The 15,646-nt window shown below is 42.9% G+C and overlaps 1 protein-coding gene across 3 annotated transcripts in view; it reads right to left on the bottom strand.

Annotated features, from left to right (window-relative positions):
* Nucleotides 1–15,646, bottom strand: part of PIEZO2 (piezo type mechanosensitive ion channel component 2) — a 410,674-nt gene that overhangs the window by 49,034 nt on the left and 345,994 nt on the right. For 2 of the 3 annotated variants that reach the window (XM_040979222.1, XM_040979223.1), the window contains 4 exons: nt 13,977–14,066; nt 9,321–9,442; nt 8,254–8,325; nt 4,130–4,236 (listed from right to left, as the gene is read on the bottom strand). In XM_040979222.1, coding sequence (XP_040835156.1) covers nt 4,130–4,236; nt 8,254–8,325; nt 9,321–9,442; nt 13,977–14,066 — 391 coding nt within the window. Of the gene's footprint in view, nt 1–2,989; nt 3,089–4,129; nt 4,237–8,253; nt 8,326–9,320; nt 9,443–13,976; nt 14,067–15,646 lie in introns of all 3 variants that reach the window. The other variant, XM_040979221.1, reaches the window with a different exon arrangement.

The following is a 15,646-nucleotide window of genomic DNA, read 5'->3' as shown; positions in this document are numbered from 1 at the left end:
ACAGTCGCAGGAATAGATTATAACCGATAACCAGGAAAATACAATTTGGAGCAGTTTGCCCATCGGAAGCCTCCCAAGTCATGCAGAAGGAACAAAAAGATGACCTTGATCTACAGTCAGCGGCCAGGAACCCCGAAAGCCAAGCAGGCATGCTCTACATGCACCCCAAACACCCCAGGTCTCAGGGAAGCTGGGTTTTCGCTCGATGCTATGGTTTCACAATGTTTGGTGGGGCGTCTGGGAAACTCAGGCATTTTCATTTCTCTCTATATGATTTTCAGATTTCTGAAATCTTTTCAAAACACCACATAAGGAAGACATTGGTATTGTGGTGCCAGTAAAAAAAAAATAAATAAAAGATGGATTCAACTTCTTCCAAATATGGAGGTGTGGAGGCATCAGCTTACTAAGAATATGTCTTTAAGTGACAGAAATTTGAACTGCATGGGCCATGAAAGCAAATGCAACATATTCATTATTTCTGAGTAATGAAGCTAGGAGGAAAAGAAAACTTGTCTTATTTTATGCCAAAACAGGAGAAGGTAAGCTGGAATTTGAAGGATAGGCACCAAATGAAGATGTTTATGTTCATGAGGGAAGTCCATCAGGAATATCTCTGAGATTTAGTGCACTGGTAGGCAACTGGCTTCAGTGCAGAATGGGTGATTTTAAAAGAAGCTGAGCTACTACACCTAAGAACTGTCCAGTGTAACAGAAACTGATGGTAATAGTTACTATTTTATGGTTAAGTGTTATCACACGATTACTTTTATATAAAGCAAGAATCCCCCAAAGAGCAAATTTTCTTAAAAACTAAGATGTGTGACTATAGAGCAGGCACACACCATCGTGGGAATTCTTTTGTTCTGAAGAAATGGGAAAGAGGCAGAGAGGATGGGTGAGGGGGGAGGCCCACGGGCGGGAGTGAAGGAAGTTCCCAGGGCAGGTGCCACCGACACCGAGGGATGGAGAGGACAGGCTGGCCACACACACCACCTCCAAATGCTGGGCCTGCCAGGGCTGTCTAGGGGGCAGGAAAATGGAGAACACGGAACTCAGGGGATGCAGGGGACACACGACAACTTCTTATTTGCAGGGAAATCACGTTATCGATGAAGTTTTGAAATACATTTTACAGTTTCAGGGACATGTGTGAAGACTGAGGGTGATTTGGTCTGTCTGTGTATCTCAGGAAACACATTTACAACCAAGGAGGAAGGGTACACATCCCAGTCCCTGCTGAACCAAGGAGCAGGAGGGCTTGTTCAACTTCCAGGCTTCTGCTTGGTGCCTGTGAGAATCATTCGCGTCGGCAGGTCTCTATGGAGTCACACACAAACATCACCCAACTCCAGCAGGAAGGCATCCGGGGCTGGATTGAAGGGGACTGCTGTGTGTTCTCCAAAAGGCTGAAGATGGCACTAGCATCTTCAATCGGTGTTAAGAGATGCTGTCTTAAATTTATTCATATCTGTTAGAATAAGCGGGATTCATTTTGCTGAAAATTTATTATGCAAAAATACATTTTTCCCCTTTAAAACAAAATGAGCTTTTTAAAAACTGCAACTGGCACAATTTCACATTTGTCCTTTTCTTCCCCCTAAAACATATTTATATATTTGACAAAGAGAGAGAGAGGAGAGAGAGAGAGAGAGTCTTGCTATCTGCTGGTTTACTTTCTAAATGACCCCATCAGCCAAATCTGGGCCAGGAAGAAGCCAGGAGCCAGGAGTGCCATCCTAGACAGGTGCCACTCCTAGACGGGTGGCCCCACCTCTGCTGGCTTCCCAGGTGCACTAGCAGGAAGCTGGCTGGGAAGCAGAGCAGCCAGGGCTTGAGTCAACACTCCGATATGGGATGCCAGTACTACAAGTGGGCACTTGAGTGGGCCTAAGCCATTGTGCCACAATGCTGGCACCTGATGGCTGTCCTTTAATTCAGGTGTGACACAGGGTCTTTATCTGCAAATTAACTTAACATCAAGCATTGTTCCACCGTCATCTTCCACTTATGTATGAACTGAGTCCTATGAGCAGTCTCACTAGACCTGAATCAGAACCTACATTTCTGTAAGACCCCAGGTAAACCAGGAGACCTGCCAGGCTCTGAAACCCTCCAACCTGATTTCTCAACACCTGAGAACAAAGACCTGTCCCTGACTGAGTTCAAAACAGTTTTCTGTAAAATTCAAGGATGGAGAGTTCTTGTTTATGATTTTCAATAACGAAGCAAAGCGACTGCGTGTAGGTGGCTGAATACTTTCAAATGTGCATTAGATGAACTGAACAAAAACTTATAAGACTACCAGTAACCCTGTGGGAGTGAGGAACTGCATAGACTGTCCACAGCAGAACAGTCTGGAAAGAATAGGTACTGCTTTCAGACCCCATTTAGGAAGGTGGAGACTGGAAAGAAGCCAAAATAGAGATGGGGCAACAGGAGTCTTTCATTAGCTTGTCCACAATTTTACCAGCTTTCTGAGAAATTTTGGTGTAGTTTTTATTCATCATAAGTAATGCATGCAACCAGTCGTGACCCTTAGAGAGAAAGAGAGAGACGGAGAGAGAGACAGAAATGATACTTAGGCAAAATGATGAAGACAGAAAGTGTGAGGGAACTTGAAAAAGTGCATGGGAAATGGTACTAAATATGGCTTATTTTGGTTGAAAGAAAAATGAATCCATATATCTTTTTCCGTAATACACATTTTCCATGAACTTTTTGAAGGCCTCCTCAATGATGAAGTTTCTGCATTTTCTTTTTCTACTTTTCGATAATCTCTGGTGTCCGCTTAAAAGACAGAAATCAATTAAAAAGAGATTTGGCTCTCAGAACTCTTGTTTGGGAAACTTTTGCCAATCGTTTACAACCTCATAATACCTCATGATGTGATGTGTAGAACAGAGAAAATGCAGACCCGGGGCACAGTTGGTCTCAAGTTGTAAGGAGCGGAGAGTCACACGCTACATGTCAGTAAATCATCAAATACCTTTGCAGCTCTGATTAAATACTGAAGAATAGTTTTGGGAAGTTTAATGACAGACTTTGGCAAGGCTAAAATGGCTGATGCAAACTTCCCAATAGCTCTCTATAAAGAAGGACAAAGCAAGAGTAATTAGTAGAAAAAAAAATAATAAAATTGTAAGTCAATAGATGATGTCAGTATGAGTTGGTATCTGCAGTTACAACAGGTTAAAATGTGCTGGTCATTGACGCTAGGATAAAGGGTACTCTGGGACGAAGTCAGGAAGAAAGAAGACAGTCACTCATCAAACACAGCCAAGAAGGTCAGGTTCACTGCTTGGACACACGACGAGTGGTGTTCACAATAAAATCCACTAGTGTAAAAATGAGCAGGTTAAATCGTTAGTGTTAGACAAACCAGCACCCATGCACGCAAACACGGTCACTAGGGAACCACGGGGCCAGTAAGAAACCATCAGACCAAAATGTCTCTAGGAATGACTGAGTTTTTCAACTTCGTGGGACAAGACGGGAGTAGACCGATGGCACGGATTGGGAAGGCCTTGCCTATAAGCTGACTTTGGCCTTGTCATTCCTTGTGCCTTTAATATAGCCAATGGGAAATAAAAGCGCCAACATGTGGTTCACAGGAGAAACATACAGCCCATGCTTTCATCCTGCGTGTAATCTTTAACCAGCGTTGCTTACACATTCCCCGAGGACACTGCCTGAGGCTGATGAGCTGCGGTGGGGAAGGAGAGTGCCAGGAGCAGACAGCTCAGAACCGAGCTGGGTATGTTTTAGGCTCCTGTCAGTGAATTCTCAAGGCTTTAGCAATAAACATGCTGCTGATTTTCAAAACTTTGAAGCAACATTTAATCATCATTTGCATCAAAATGAGGCAGATGCTGCATTTCATTTTAATCTACATAATGCAAACATGTCTATTGCGACACCCCAAAGCTTTCAATAAAAATACGAAGCTCTTGCCACTAAAAGACATTATTTTAATCGAAGTAAACAAGTTCAGATGTGGGTCAGTGGCCTCTGAGAGCTAACACGTGTGAGTGCTGGACAAGAGACCTCGGCCGGCCGTTAAGACTAGTCAGGACACAAACCCGTCCGAACCAGAGAAGAACATAATTTTTCTGAATCCCAAGATTACCTGGAATGCTGACTTCCGTGGAGGTTCTTCATCTTCCTTTTTCAGTTCTTCCTCTTCCTCTTCTTCACTATCCGTTTCAAACAAATAATAATCTCCACTCCTGACCACTAAGTAAAACAAAATATTTGCTTATTCCTTTGAAAGAAGCATGAGATCAACGGGGGGCTTGCTAATAAAATGCCCCCTAATGAAATACATATTGTTTACACAAAGATCACAGCGGAGTAGTTGGCGGGTGGAAAAAAAAAATCAAGAATCAATAGGACCCATTTTAGGATATTACTAAATGGTGTTGGCACGATTGGGTCCACAGAGCATGAAGCCTTGTCTTAGGTCATGAAAGAGAATTGGCCACCATGGACTTGACCTTTTTGTTGTTGTTCCTTGCTTCACTGTAAATTTTCAGATGTATCAGATAAACTCCACAGTGACTAGTTTTGCTACCACAAGGGCCAAAATAACTGAAAGATTGTTTCACAATTCAGCAATGCTGATCTTTTAAACAAGGCCAAAGTGAAGTGGAGGATTTGGCACGGTCTGAATGGGTCCCAACTTTTTCATGGATAAATCCATCAGGGTGATTCAGGACCAAGGTCAGGGCTACCAACCTTCTACTTCACTTTATACTGTGCAGACCTGGCTCCCCACATGGAACACAAGAGACATGACATCAATGACAAGACACATGAAAGAGTTGAACAAAAAAGGAAACACACACACGGCCACGAGGACGATACGGTCAGGTAATATTAAAAGCAAAATACAACAAAACATGGCAATGACAAACACACCGCTGCTCTGGCTGCATCTACATGTAGCTATGGAACAAGAAGGAGGAATGTAACAAAGCTGCATGTGGCTTAGCACTGTGAGACTTCTGGTCAACCAGTGGCTCTCCACTCGCTCATGAAATCCGAGGAGAGTTCTGCAGACCACAAGACACGCAGTGCAATGGTACAGATTGCCTATGCCTTGTCTGCTGCTTTCCCTGGAAGAATGTATTGCCTGTGTCAATTGGGAATCCAGAGTGAAAGAAATTTCAGAAGTTCAATCACGGTCTGTTTCCTCATTGTTTCGGCAGAAAACAGAGACCCAGCGTGTACTCTGATGTGACGGGAACTGTACCATTGTTTAAGGAAACATCGTCAGACATTCAAAATCATATTTGGACTGGCAAATGATGAGGCATCTTTTGGGTAACAGGATGTGACATCTTAAATTATCTTTTGGATTCTCACGTTAAAACAGGAAACCTTGGCTTGTTTAGTTAGTTGCTTGGCTATTATTAAACATGATAAAAAAAATTAAGTAATTTTGCCCACGATTTTAGACAAATTGGAAGTGTCCATTCATGAAGATGCAGAGTAATGAATTGGGCCTTATATCCTTGAACAGAAACACTGTAATTTGTTATTTCTGTTTTGATGAAAAAAACAAAACAAAACAGGCCCAGAGTACTGGGTCCAGGCCTGAGGAAAGAATGCAATACAGCATAGGGTAGAATAAGCGAGAACAAACCAAAGTTAACAGCATTACATTTGATAGTGAGGATGACCATAAAAGTAATGCCTTCACGGAAGCTAAGACATTTGCGACAAAGTCATGTGGGTTCTATGTGGTATAATTATCTGTAAAAAAACCACAGAGCAGTAACATAATAGCACATTCTACCCTCATTATAAGCCCTAAAATCAACAGTAGCTTAAGTGGCATTCAATCATACCTTCTATAGCTCACGTGCTTGAACCCAGTTTTCACATCAACACTGATACTAGCATTGGAAGCGTCACCAATCTACAGGTGAGCAAATGGAGTTTGCACATTGAAAAAAGGAACTTATCAAAAGATGTCTCATTTCTTTAGCACATAGTGTCAAGATAAAAGTAAGACACAACAGTGGTGGAGCAGCTCTGCTGATGTTTGCGATGGAGGCCTGCCTCTAGCCTGTGTCCATTTACATGCTGTGAATGTTGAAGTGATGCTGAAATACATTCACTTCTAAATGCCACCTTGTGCATCCTCAGAAACTTGGCTCTTCACTTCAAACAGCTGCTGACAAAGCATGGCTCGGCTGGACTGCTAGAGGAGCGTACTGAACGGAAGGTATCATTGAACAGCAATAATGCAAGCGTATGTGCGTACGTAGGAATGGAAGGAGGAGATTTAGTGCCTATAAGTCAGGCTACTATCTTTGCTGCTTTTCACCAGTAATATCAACGACATAATAACATGATTGTGATGTCAACAGATGCACACATGGGTTGAACAACTGCACTTGATTTTTATACCCAGCATCTCCAAGAAATCTGTTGAAAACCTACTCACTCAAAAACAATAAGACATTAACAAAATATTCCCAGCTCTAAAGATCGGCTCTGGAGCTCACCATACGTCTCCTTTCATTCCTCAACATCTCGTAAAAATTCATTTTGCAGAAAAAAAATGTAATATTATAGTCAGGATATGATTCCAAACCATGAATTACACACATTTCTGCATTATTGCATCATAAGGTATTGTAACAAGGCATATTTACTTTAATACCAGTCTTCAAAAATTTAATATAATGAGGGTGAAATGAGTAAGAAAAATCTAACATCAATAATATTCACAAATAGTTCTTTATGTTATTACCAACTTGTCATCAAAGACCATATCCAATTCCTTGAAAAAATGCAATGTTTCAAAAAGGAAGGACAACCACCATGATTGCAATGGGAATTTTTTCCAGGTAAAATACAAAACATCAAATACAACATGATTTTGAAATGGATAGGTCACTTTAAACTAGCAAAGGACCTTTACCAACAGAAAAAGGCATAGTTTCCTTGTGACTTGATAGAACCAGGCAGCCAGTGCACCTCATTGTCAGGTTGTTAGTTTGATTTATATCATAAACAATAAACCCAGGAGTGAAACTGAATTTCAACTTGAATTTTTGTCCTGGGAAGTGGACAGAGATGTCAATCAAAGTCTTATTAACTCATGGGTTTGAGTTTATTTTCGTCATAATGCTAGCCTTCACTACTGGAAATTGAACTGAATTATATCCAGTTACCGTGCAAATCTAAAATACTGTTTCACTTAACTGCCTTATCAATTTCAGAAAACATTAAGAGTTAGGGCTAAATAGCAGTTTATTTTCTCGTGATTCAGAATCTCCCACTGTGAGAATCCACCTGGCTGAGTGATGGCAGGCATCTTGGTGAGATGTCACACCTGAGCAGGTAGCCTACAGTTACAGAGACACGGGATCAGAGGCAAAACACAAGACATTACAAGTCATTTGAAAAACAATTCTTATTCTGTAGTCTACGAAATTCAAAGGGGGCTAGATTGAAATGGGATACTGCATTATAACGTCATCACCTAGCCATGGTGACATTTCTTGTACTAATAGGCAAAGCAAACAGAGACACTGAGTTCCATCAGGAACCAGATCATGCTTTGTGTGAATGTCAAGCTTTGTTTCTCACAATTGTTTCTCAGCTTGGTTCTTCCTGATCATCAGAGAGAAGAAGTCACGCTAGACACAAAGATTTGCACTATATTTTAGAGACTTTTTTTTTATGCTTGGGGAGGAGATAAGGTGCAAACATGATTTCTTATCTTGATATATAATGACTTGCCAAAACACCTTCAATACAAGCAAACAAAAGAAAAATGAGCCAACTCAAAGTTGTGGCCTTGAAGGGAAGGGATGCTCACTGCACTTATACGGACAGATCCTTTAGGACAACCCTCCTGGATCTGAGTGGGAGAAGCCCAAACTGAAGGTGGAAATGTTTTCAGCAATAAAACAAAAGTGTTAGTGGAGCTCTAAACCTCAGAATGGAATACAGTGATAATTCTTCTCCCCTTTCTTCATCCATCCTGAGGAGTTCATAAGCCATGTTCTTGATTGACATCTACCAGTAGGGTTATCAAATTGGTTTCTCTGCAAGAATCAGTTCCTGGGACCCAGAGACCCACGGACATTGCAATTTTCCTACACTCCAACCCCTCTATCAAGTCACAAGGGTCAAACCATGCATGGGACACACAGGTCATGGGAGTGCCTGAATTCTGGTCAAGGATATAAGGGTTAAAGTCGATGAGATTGTAAGAGGATCGAGGAAACCTACTGGAAGCATGATCAACCCAAGGCCGCCACCACTGCTTTTTTTTGCCCTTGGCTTTCTGTTTGTCTGCTTCTCCTAAAATGAAATATGTCCAAATATTAATTCTTATAAAGCGAGAGAACAAATTTTGAAAACCACGCTTTAACAACTCAATTTAAGTCCAAATAAATTGCTACAAGTACATCAGAGGTCAGGAGAAGGAACTATATTGAACTTGAAAAGCACACCGGTATTAACAGTCAATTTCGAAGTGCTAACTCTTCTCACAGTATGCTGTGCCTTCAGTTTCTTCTTAGAGACTGAGTGTATATAAAGCAATCGAAAAATGAAGGGACTACCTGACCAAAAAGCATCTCATACTGAATTAACAGAAAAGAAGTATTGCTCAAACTTTATAGACCACGTAGGCGCGAATTGCTGACTGACATTCATTGATTATAGTAATTAGAAAATTTTCTTGTCATTGTTTTAATACTTGGTTAGAAAATACAAATTTATGGGTGATGAACAAATACTATATTTAGAGAAAACATCAAACATGGTTTATCTCTTTTAAAGGGAAAAGCACGTAAGCTTCTTCTAAACTTCCATTGTGTATAACAATTCTACAATTACACAGTCTATGCATAGACTGAATTTCTCCACTAAAACAGGGGAAAATGGAAGATCTCAGCTACACAGATCAGGCACTACATAAAATACACATCACTCCACTGTCATAAACATTTACAGAAATCACATATCCAAAATATCCTCTCCTTAAGCAAACACTCTGAGAAAAATCATGTCAAGTTTCTTAAAAAAAAAAAGAAGTGAGTCAAAACGAGATGACATGTTTCATATACCTGTCTTGCTGAAGCCTGGCTTTTTATAAAGTGACTGAGTCACTAAAAACGTGCTTGATGAAACAACATACATCTGTCACTCGTAACGGGAAAGGGAACCTCACTAAGTTAAAAGGAAACACAGGGCTAATATTGCAGGATGGAGAGGCATGCTATGTTACAGTCCTTCCCAACATCATGCTGTTTTTCACTGTACTCGAGTAAGTGGAAAACACCTTAACGTACTTTCATCATCTTCTTCAGAGAGCTTTTGGATGTCCTGGCCTTCCCCCGATTCCTGGGTCAAGCTCAGCATCCTCTCCTTACCCTTTTTGTATTTCTGTTGCCTGGCCTTTATGCGATCCATCCTGTAAGACAAAATAGCATCAGAGAGAAGGGCACATTTGCAGTAGTCACACAGTCGTATGTGGATGGATACCGTAGCTACAGAACTAAACATGGACGAAGAATTCCAATGTACTTTGTAACACATGAGAATTAAAAAGACATAAGACTCGTGTCTTACGTAGCCAGTCTGAATGTAGCTTATTATGAAGAATAAGTACCTCCCCTGTAGCTGATGAGCAGCTCAGACCAGACCAGATCACACGTGTAGCTCAGGTCCGGCAGTGGGCCAGCCTGCACCAGTTCATAACACCTACTGGTAGGTCTGAGAACCAGGATGGGGTGCAGCATAGGCTGGGTCTGGCCATATCACCAGCCAGTTCACATTAGGGCTAGGAATAGGGGTTGACTGTGCCGGGTTGGGTGGCAGAACCCACCAGCACGAGCTGGAATGGGAGCAGATCGGGCCAAGCTAGGCTACAATACCAGTCTGCAAATGCTGAGGTGAGTCAGACCATGCCAGACTGGACTGCAGCACCCAACAGCACACACAAGATGAGAGGAGGTGTGTGAATCTGGTAGGGGAGTAGTGGGGACTCCTTTGCAGGGTCACTGCCCCTGATGGTGAGCATGAGAGCTGGGACTGGGGGCAGACCAAGGTGCGCAGGGTTACAGCACCTGTTGACCTGCATGTCAGCTGGGTTAGGGGACAGAGTGAGGCTAGGCTAACTGATTGTATCCACTGGTGCAGGCATGAGCTGAAGTAAGGGAAGGAGAGTTGGGCTTTGCTGCAGCAGCAGCTGGTAAGTTGGGACTAGGGGCAAGTCCTGTCTAGCTAGACTGCAGAACCAACTGGAGAGTGCAAGATCTGGGGTAGGGAATTGGTCCATTGGGGAGGCTATGAGTACCTCTCTGATGGGTTGCAACTCTCACTGGTGAGCATGGGAACCAGGACTGGGGTTGGGCCTGGATGGACAGGTGGCATCCACTGGTATGGGTGTGGACTAGAGGGTGGAGTCAGTTGGATTGAATTAGGCTTCAGTGTCCAATGATGTGTATGAGAGCTGAATGGGATATGGGACAGACTTGACCCGTCCACTGCACACTCTGGAAGGCACAGAAACCAGAGCTGGGGACTGGTCCAGTGGGGGTTATTGAGGGTTGCTCTGACTGGGCTACAGCTTCCCTCTCCCTCCCCAGTGTATGTGAGAGCTGAACGTGTGGTGGGCAGGGCAGGGCTGGACTGCAGCACCTGTTGGTTTGCAGAGGAAGCAGGGCAGAACAAATCGATCAACTGCTCCACTGAAACTTGACAGCAAACTTCTGGGTGAATGGAGAATCTGAGACAGACTATGTCAGCCAATTGATCTCAGAAGAATTTCCTCATCCTTGGAGCAGTGGTATCAACAGCATCTAAGAACTATCAAAACCACTTGAGTGGAACTCTCAAAGCATGCTACACAACAAGGACCCTGAGATGATATCAGGTACTGGGGAGGCTGGGGATGCTCTCTCACTGTATCCTCCACTCCTCCAGATACAGGAAGAAGAAAAAGGAAATTTGTAGACAATGGTCTTGCCCACTTTCATCTAATCCTTGACCTTTCCCGCCCTAATCAACTATGTAAATATCATCCAAAAATTAAAAAAAAATTGCAATAATAATAATAATAGTAAAGAACTATAAGTGCTTTATTACGTGAGTTTTGTGTTCTTAAATAAATAGAAAAAGAGAGAACATGTTTTAAATGTCAATCCAAATTTGATATTCCTCTAGATCTGATCTGGATGGCTCGAAAGAGCAATAGTAGCAACCAGTCACACTGCATTTGCATTATATTTTGTATGTAGATTTACACCTTTGCAAAGGTGGTAAAACTATAGTACTCAAATCTCTACTAAGAAATATTTCTGCTTGGGGTAGAAGGCTTGGGATGGAGGTTAGTAAGGAATGATGAGGCTGCCCTAGGGAACTGGAATGTTCCTGACAAGCAGGTGAACTGCATTAGCTTGGGGTTGAAGTTTTGAATTCCATAGCTATTCGATTGTAACCCTGCTTTCCGCATATGACATGTCACCAGTTCTTAGAGGCTGTATTCACTCCTGGAAATTTTACTCTGAGAAAACTCCTTTCGATGAAATTTTCAAATTTCTGTGATGGCATCCATTTATGCCTCACTCCATCCCGAATGGTGCGGTGGGAAAAAGTTTTGAACTGAATATAAGGAACATGACTTTTGCTTCTTTGATCTTAGGATTTATTTATTTATGAAAAAGCAGAGTTAGCAATAGGAAGGAGGGAAGAATGGAGGGAAGGAGGGAAAAAGGAAAGGAGAGAGGGAAAAATAGCGATGCAAGGGAGGGAGGGAAACAGAATTTCCCATTTGCTGGTTCACTTCCTAAATGGCAGCAATGAATGGAGCTGGGCCTATGTGAAGCTCAGCCAGGAACTTCTTCCAAGTCTCCCATGTGGGCGCAGGGCCCAGGGATTCGGGCCATCCTCTGCTGCTTTCTCAGGCACATTTTCAGGGAGTTGTACTGGAAGTGGGGCAGAAGGGACTCCAATCGGCACCCATTGGGATGCTGGCGACACAGGTAGCAGCTTAACCCCGTATGCCACAGCACAGCCCTTCCACCGTTTTCATTTGTTTTCTTTGTGAGAGTTTACTTACTGTTTGAAAGTGAGAGTTACACAGAGAGTGAGAGAGAGAGAGAGAGAGAGAGAGAAGGTGAGGGAAAGGCACACCACAAGAGATCTTTCATCTGCTGGCTTACTCCCCAGACGGACTCAACAGCAGTTCCCGAACCAGGCCCACGCTAGGAAACCAGACTTCATCTGAGTCTCCCATGCAAACGGCAGAGACCAAAAGATTGGGTCCATCTTTTGCTGCTCTCCCCAGGGTATTAGCCGAGAGCTGGATCAGAAGCAGAACAAGTAGGACACCAACAGGTGCCCCTATGGGATGCTGGCATCACCGCCAGCAGTTTTATCCAAAACAGAACAATACCAGTCCCTTTTTTCCACTTTTTAATAGAAAGCCTTTATGAACATTAATTAAGAACCTGAGAGAAATAGAGACTGGGAAAGAGAATGCTTTGATCTACTGGCCTACCTACCGCCCCAAAACTGCTCTGCACAGTTGAGGTTAAGCCAGCCCAAGCAGCTCAGCCTGGGCTGGCAGGGACTCTGCATCACAACCTACTGTTTCCATGGGGGAACCAAGGCAGGAACTTGGAATTGAGCATGCAGCTGAGACTTGAACCCAGATACCTGGTACAGGACACAGGCGCCCAAGGCGGCGTTTTCACCACTGGACCAGATGCCTGCCATGGATTGTATTCTCAGTGCTGTCTCTACTCATATGAGCTTTCCATCCGTTAGTATCAGAGGCTGTCTGTTTCCTCCCAGAGACTGGGTTATAGCATCTCAAAACATGTACCCAAAGTTGGCTCACTTCTATTCCTTTAACTTTCAAAATTTAGCTCAGGTGCCTGAATCTGGGTGAGATCTTGCCTAATTCATGAACTTTTACCAAAATCTAGGAACATAGAGTTATGATCCCTGGTTTAAACACAGGTAATTGTGATTCAGATAAGCTAAATGACCTGTTGAAGGTTCGAGATTAAGTAAGTGAACTAGAAATTTGTCCCCGGTACTATTCAAGATGGTTTCCAATACAATAGTGTCGGAGGTATCTTTCTGCTAAACCACTTCCCTTGGGGCTGTCGCAGTGGCATGTCAGGCTAGTCCTCTGTCTGTGGTGCCAGCATCCCATTTGGGTGCTAGTTCTGGTCCCAGATGCTCCACCTCTTATTCAGCTCCTTGCTTATGGCCTATGAAAGCAGCAGAGAATGGTTCAAGTCTTTGGGTCCTTACACCCATGTGGGAGACATGGAAGAAGCTCCAGGACCCTGACTTCAGACATGCTTAGCTATCATGGTTGTGAAGATGGTAAGTGACCAGTGGGTGGAATCTCTCCTCTTCTCACTCTGTATAATATGTCTTTTAAATTTAAAACAGTAAATAAATAAAGCATTTATTTATTTATTTATTTATTTTTTCTTTTTTTTATTGTTGCTTACATTGTATTATGTAGTACAGTTTTATAGGCGCTGGGGCAGCACAATCAGTAATTGCAAAAACATGGAAGCAACCGAAATGCCCATCAGCAGAAGATTGGATAAGAAAGCTTTGGTTCATCTACTCCATGGAATACTACTCAGCTATTAAAAAAAACAAAATGCAGTTCTTTGTGGCTAAATGGGCACAACTGGAAACTATAATGCTAAGGGAAATGAGCGAATCCCAAAAGGTTAGATACCACATGTTTGCCTTGATTTAATAAATAAAGCATTTAAAAAAACCCAACGTTCATCTTCAGTCTAGCAGGTGAAGCAATCATCCTGACACGAAGGTAAATGCCTGGGTTACTGTGAACACAAATAGGTTTTCCAGGGGTGTGTTGAGCCCCAAGAGCTGAGAGTTGAAATGTAGTCACAGGGATCAGAAAAGAACTAAAGGAGAATGAGCGCAAACAAACAAGAAAGCATTCTTACTGTCTTTTTAGCTGATCCATGGATTTTTTCTCTTCCTCGATTCTTGCCTTGACAGCTTTTACAATTGTGGCCTGGAAAAGTTCAGCCCCTCTAGAGGAAAGTTAGGAACACAGGACAAATTAGTGCTTGTGTTGTTATTCATCGCTTTCCCCTAAAAAACGTGACTCCAAGGAGTTCCTCATGACATGCCCTTCCTGTACACACGGCCAAGCACGTTCTGAAAATATTAACTGAAATCTTCAGGAAATAAGCAGCTAGAATGCTTACATTGTGCCCTGGACTCAGCAGCGTGGAGCCGTCCTGTCTCATCCTGGACTTGAACCATGCCTTTGTTTGATGTATCCACACCGTATACATTACCCACCCATCAGTCATGCAGAAGTTGGCCCCACGATCAGATCGAATGCAGTGGTATGTTTGAATAAGCCTTATTTTACTTAAAAACAACCCCAAAGCAGTTGAATAGTGACATTGGCAATCAGGATATACCAGAGAGAAGCCAGAAAAAGGATCTTTTCAGAGCAAAAGGTGAAAGTTCTTGATTTTGTAAGGAAAAAGCTTAGTCTGTGCTGAGATTGTTAAGATCCATGATTAGAACGAATCTTCTATCTGTGAAATTGTGAAGAGGAATTTAAAAACCTTGTGTTCATTTAGCTCTCACACCCCAAGTGGCAAAAGCTACAGTGTAGAGAGAGCTTCATTAAGCGAGACGTCCTGTGCATGTATAAACGAGGAAAGACGTAGCATACACAGAATCTGTAGCTTCCGGCTTGTTCCGGAAGCTTCCAAGATGGCTCCTGTTGAGGACAGCACCACCGCATCAAGGTTTGGACAACAGACAGTTCCTTTCTAGAATCTGACAGAAGTTTCCTGAACAGGTGTGGGAGTCAGCAAGGTCCCTTCTAGAAGCCATTTCCTAGTGAGTGAACAAGACATAGCCTTTCCTGGGGAGTGAACCAGACACTACAACTTCTGGAAGCCAAGAAGGGAAAATGGTTCATGTTTTCTATGATATCAAAGGCCACAAATGCCTTCAGCCTTGTTCCACAGATTAGACTGCAGCTAAGCATTGTTCACCTGGCCCTATCACGGTCATATTGTGAGGGAAAAAATTCAAAATAAGTGAGTTCAGATTACAGTTCTGCACACTAAGAAGAAACGGGTGTGGGGATGGTGTTTCTGCCAGCAGATCTGGAAAAGGTTGGGCAGAGCTCTTGCTCCATCATCTGTACTTTCAATTTCTCTGTGATTCTCTTCCTCTTTCCCTTCTGTTTCCTTCTCTTCCTCCTTATTTCTCAAGCCAGCTTAAGAATCCCCGCCAATCTTGATTTCTCTCATATCTTCTTTCCTGGGAACCAAGCTGACATAAGCTGCTGAAGATGAAGCCTGGCCTATCCACAACATTGTTCCTCTTCTAGCACCTGTTCCAGACTGCTTGTACTTTCTCAATGTTCAGATGCTGTTACTTGGCAATTGACCTCCCAGAGGACATAAATACCGAGGCACCACGGTACCCAGCTTGCTGCACCTGTTTCCTCCCGCAGACATCCTTCCCTGAAGAGACAGCTGTCTCTCTTGTCTGCAGCCTGTTCTGTGCTCAGGGTCCCTGCCCCATCTACAGCTTGAGGGACCACTGTCCCTCCATTTATGCCAGTTTTCCTACATTTTCA

This window comes from Ochotona curzoniae, unplaced genomic scaffold (genome assembly GCF_017591425.1).
Source record: "Ochotona curzoniae isolate NIBS_2020 unplaced genomic scaffold, NIBS_Ocur_1.0 contig_3176, whole genome shotgun sequence".
NCBI classification, from domain to species: domain Eukaryota; kingdom Metazoa; phylum Chordata; class Mammalia; order Lagomorpha; family Ochotonidae; genus Ochotona; species Ochotona curzoniae.
Note: the sequence above shows the minus strand (reverse complement) of the source record. Positions and strands in the feature narration are given on the sequence as shown.